The 5,354-nt window shown below is 33.5% G+C and overlaps 1 protein-coding gene across 1 annotated transcript; it reads left to right on the forward strand.

Annotated features, from left to right (window-relative positions):
• The first annotated feature begins 3,958 nt into the window (after positions 1-3,958).
• Positions 3,959-4,636, forward strand: LOC129750769 (uncharacterized). The gene is made up of 2 exons (XM_055745796.1): positions 3,959-4,335; positions 4,403-4,636. Exons 1-2 carry the CDS (start codon positions 4,105-4,107, stop codon positions 4,568-4,570), a joined length of 399 nt encoding a protein of 132 aa, XP_055601771.1. The 5' UTR covers positions 3,959-4,104; the 3' UTR covers positions 4,571-4,636.
• The last annotated feature ends 718 nt before the right edge of the window (positions 4,637-5,354 follow it).

Consider the following 5,354-nt stretch of genomic DNA (forward strand, 5'->3'; position numbering starts at 1 on the left):
CTGAAAATGATTTTTTTTAAATATAATTTAGGATATTTGATATTAAACAAAACTTAATAGATTAATTCAAATTCAAGTTATTTTTGAAATTTTCAGCTGAATTATGTGTACAATCTTATTCTTATTTTTTAAAAAATGGAATTTTGAAATTGAATGGAAAAGCAAATATTTAAGTTCATGTTCTCTAAAATTCCTCAACAATTTAATGTTGATTGAAAAACTTTTTCACATGTCAAATCTTTTTCTTAATTTTAAATCTGAATTCTGAACCTGAATTCAGAAATTTAGTTTTGAATCCGCTTCCGAATTTCAAAACTATTTTTCAAATGTACAAAAAATATGGTTTCTGAATCTTATTACCAAATCAGAATTTTATGAGCCAAGCCCTCACTTATGAATCTTTTATTTGAACACTGTAGTGCTGGTTTAATCTTAATTTATTATTTCAATTATTTATTTTTAAATCTGTTTCGTAAATCTGAATTAAAATGTGAATTTCAAATGATGAATCTTAATCTGAGTTTTTAATTTCTGATCACCACTGAGAAGCTTTAAATGTTTCAATTTTGTGTAAGAATAGTGTTTAAGAACTTTGAATTTAAATATAAAACAAAATTCTTCTTTTTTCATATTCGGAAAACTTTTATCAAAATATTGGAAATGCATATGATTTTCGAAAAACATGATTCAAATTTGATATGAAATGCCAAAATGCTTCTCATTCCTAATTTCTAATGATCATTCGAACTGAAAATCAAGAATCCTAGACTTGATACAAAATCTTAAATACGAAAATATGTAGAAATACAATTTTGGTTATGGGAATATGGAACCAGAACCTCCAAAATGGGTTTTATTTTAAATTAAATATTCAGACCTGAATTTCTATGATAAGGTTGCAGATTGCCCAGTTTTAACCGGGTTGTCCCGGATATTTAATATAAAATGTTGAAAAAGTCCGGTTCGACCCTGTTGCCCGGATTTCATTGGAAATGTCCAGATTTTGCTCGGGTTTATTCACAATCTCATTCTTAAATCAAACTTAAAAAACGTGTTGTAAATTTATTTTTATTTATGCGCCCAAAGTTTTTGAAGCAAATTTTGAAAACAAGAATCATGAAAGGTTTTCTTTTTTGATTCTTGATGAGTTATACCTAGGTTTTGACCAGAATTGCCCGGATTTTGGTCGATAATTTTGAAATCATACACCCGAATTTTGAAAGGTTTTTATAAAAAACAGCTCGAATTTGCTCGCCCCGGATACATGGTGAAAAAAATCTGGCAACCTTATTCCATGAGAAAATTTTGAAAATCCGTAGCAGAATTTTGAACTTTGGATGGGTTTTTGAGGTTTTGGCATTAGCTTTGAGTCTAGATTGTTACTCTTGAATAGTTTTGCTCTATTATCATAATTGGATTATGAATTTAAAATTTTAAGTGTAAACTTGAATACCTCGCTTGCTTTTTTGGACCCTCATGGAGGGGGGGGGGGGTTTACCCCCAAACCCACCCCCCACCAACCACCCACCCTCCCTACCCACCCCATCCCATTTCCTATGAAATTTTACGGTAATATTGTCAAAAACATGAATTTTGCCTAAAACATAAACAGGCGCGATTAGTCCCCACGGTTTGAGGTTCGGCAATTTTGATAACAGTTATAATAAAATCGATTTCTCTAAAACTGAAGGAGTTTCAACATAAAAATTATTACAATGTTTAGAAAACAGATGTCCGCTCATTTGTATATAGTTTTTGTACCCATATTCGGTCAAATATTTGATTAAATCAGTGTTCTGCTTAATAGGCGCATTTGGAGAGAAACCAGCAATCGCAAAATTTGTTATTAAGTTTAAATGCTTGCTGGCCACACGATGTTTTGTAAAGGAATTTTTAAGCAGGTTCATTTTCAAATGTAACTGTACGTCTCGGTGGTCGAGTGGTTAGCGTGTTAAGACGGTAATCGCTGGTCCATTGATGGCATGGGTTCGATTACTATCTCGGTACTGGGTGTTAAATGTGTTAATCTTAAGCTGTCCACGTTATGAATTCAGTCTGTAAAGCCTAAATCGGCTAAGACGGTGTATGTCTTTTAAAAAAATGCATTGTTTGAATAAACCTCTGAAAGTCGATTAATTATTTGCTGTAGGCATTTTTATGCGCTCCTGATCATGCGTTTTAAATTTTGTAATTCGTTTTCATACCGGTACGCACTGATAAATCGACACATTTTCTTAACTAAATTTCGGTTTCGTCATCCTCATCTTCAGATGAATCAAGTTGTGGTACAGCAAAATTTAGATTTTCCCCAAATCTTTCATGTTCCAAAACTATAGGATTTGTGTTTGACAACTCCGACCTCAAGCAAGACTGGTGCTGAAATTAAACTTTTAGTTAGTAAAGTGTTCCCCTTATATTATTTTCTCACATATGTACTAACTTGGACTTTTACGTTCCAATATTCTTTCCTCAGCCCTTTTTTTCTTTCAATTACCGGCGACGGTAATAAAACAAACATTATTTTCTTATTTTTTGTTAAAAATCCATTTATGTTCACACATTGAGAACGCCTTCGAAAAAGCTTCTAAGAGAATGTAAACAAATTATTTGAAAATTATTAAACAACTCGATTCGCATTGAAGCTCCATAGAAGTTCAGCATGGAACCAATTAGCTCGTAACAAAGCACGATAGGCCGAACTGATATTCGGACTTTTAAAGGTACTTAGAATGCACATACATGTTATATGCAACTTGTTTAGACTTTTTATGTTCTATGTCCAAATCAAGCACATTAGGAAAACGGATTTTATTTCTCTCGAGTATCTTTTGTTCAGCCAAATTTGAAATTAAAACGTACAAGATTAAGTTGCTCGGTGACTTTTGGTTGATTGGGATTAATATTCAAAGTTTTTGGTTTTTCAATCATTAATTTCGATGTTTTCTCAATAATACATGAAGTGCGCTTATAGGAATTTGCACCCCAATTTTTTTTTCTTTTCAATTCACCCAGCTTATTAGGACAGAATTGAGATGTGTTATGTTCTGATGCGAATTAACCTCGAAATTGTGTGTGCGCTTCTAGAATTTTATATCACTGTAGAGGCAAACCAAAAAACTATTGAAAGTGAATCTGCTTTATTTTTAAGACAGAGATGATTCTCTTCCAAAAAAGTTGTTCTGTTTTATTTTCACAACCCGTTATTTTCGTGAAATATACTGGAATCCTTATGTTTTTAAGGATTAACAAATAATAAAACTTATGATCAAAATGATTTTCAATCAAAACGTTGACAAATCATTGATACGAACCATTCCGTTCCAGGTATTTGGAAATGTCATGTTTTATAGATATTATCTTCAGATTTATTACGACGATGTTTCTGCTGAATTTCCCTTCTGTATCGACTACCAGTTCGTTTCAAATCAATAATAACAAGTATAGGTTTTTCATTTTGATTAAGAGACCCTTGGAGCCAAGAGGATATAAGTGCTTATTTGCTGATTTCGAGAAAACACGCTTTCAAGTTGCTGTTCGAAAATTTGTATTTCTCTTTCGTATGTTAAAATATGTTAATAAAATTCTAAAAATATGAAAAAAATCACCAAATATAGTTTTAAATATGGAAAATTGTTTGGCGTTATTAAAATAGACCATTTTTGCACATATACCCCTTTGGCTCTAAAAAAGTAGATAAATAAAAAACCAACACTGTACTAAAAAGTAATAGAAATTTTGAAATGTATTAATTTTTTATAGTTTTTTTAAAATCAAATTCCAAGTCACAGAACCGAGAAGTCGAGTGATGCTCACGTCCTCGGGAGAAAGCCTTTCACCGCCGCAGTTGCAGTTTAGTAGGGCACCTCTTACTGGGGAAATGACCCAGTGCCCGTCGTTCGAGGCGGGATATGCAGCAAATTTGGCAAAATTTGAAAGTAACAGTCATCCCGAAAAAGTGCTCAGAAATTGATTGCAGCTTCCCAAAGTTGTTCCTGAAACCCGCGGATCGAGTTTCGTTTTACTTGGCTAAGGGCATTCGGCCTATTCGGATCACCTGGAAGTGTGCCTTCGGATCGAAGAACAGGAAGCAATCAGGGCAGGAGGATGAAATCCCGTATAAGTCATCAGGATCAGCTGTGCTGGACCCTACTGATCCTGCTGATGGCCGTTGGCCAATCTTATCAGTGGTTGCCATTTTTGGGAGGATTTGGCGGAGGAGGAACTGGAGAGCTGAGCTACTTTGCGGGGTCTATAGGCCAAGGTGATATTCTATGTGCCAAGCGTTTGATCGGAAAAGGAACGCAGCTTCCGGTTCAGGTTCCATTTGCTACTTCTGTGAGTGATAAAAAGACTGTGACTTGTGAAAAATTGTTTACCTACTGATATGTGATATTTTTTGCAGATCCCAATTCGAGCCTATTCGGCCGAAGCTCAGCAGTACAATCGGAATGGATTCAGTATAATCGTGGAGTCAGGTGCAATCAATTCCAATACCATAACGCTTAGCTTCAATGGACCGCGAAGTCTTCCATATTACATTATAGTGGATTTCTACTGTACTCCTAACTAGTTCATATAAAATCTTGAAAAAATCTTCTCTAGTGGTTTGTTTGATTTGTCTTGAAATTTCAATCCTATCAATAATGAGAAATGGGTTAATCATTACAAAAAAGTGGTGTCTAAAAGTAAAAAAGGGTTAATCAAAATAAATTCAACTGAGAATATCTTCCGCCTTCCTTTCAAAATTTTGACAATTTTGAAAATGTTAATTTGAATTTTTGAAAATTTTGACAATTTTAACAATTATTATCACAAAAACCTGCTGCATAAAATAAAAAAATTTCTGAAGTCCATAATATTTCACTTGGGAAATTTAAATTTTTAAAGCTCGACAAGATCATTAAATTTTTAATCAAACGAATGATTTTTTATTTCAAAAGTTGTTTAAAGATAAAGCAACCGTCTTGTGATTTTTCCTGGCAGAGGGAACGCGCATGATGAAACGCATCTTTAATTCAATTATCTAGAAGTGGCCACCAGCCTAGCCCAAGTAGACAAACCTTTTCATGAAGATGGTTGTAAGCAAATTGCATTCCTACAGCTGCCTAGTGTGCATGGGGCGTTCTGCTAATGGAACGCTAAAAAAAATAATCATAAAGGGGCGGTCGATTGGTAATTCGATTATCAGGGGACTTACGGTCAGCATTTTGCTGCAACACATTGTTGGTCTCTTTTGGTAGACACTTATAAATAGTTTGAGGATATTTATTTTGAATTTTTTTCGAGATCGTATTCGAATACAAATTCTCATAATTTTTAAAAAGAGATTTTAGTTTTTTATTTGATTTACGAAA

This window comes from Uranotaenia lowii, chromosome 3 (genome assembly GCF_029784155.1).
Source record: "Uranotaenia lowii strain MFRU-FL chromosome 3, ASM2978415v1, whole genome shotgun sequence".
Classification (NCBI taxonomy): Eukaryota; Metazoa; Arthropoda; class Insecta; order Diptera; family Culicidae; genus Uranotaenia; species Uranotaenia lowii.

Bases quoted from the DNA above. Each gene is read 5' to 3' on its own strand.
- LOC129750769 (XM_055745796.1), top strand. From the start codon at position 4,105: ATGAAATCCCGTATAAGTCATCAGGATCAGCTGTGCTGGACCCTACTG. The intron at 4,336-4,402 runs GTGAGTGATAAA...TATTTTTTGCAG, and splicing joins AGGTTCCATTTGCTACTTCT to ATCCCAATTCGAGCCTATTC.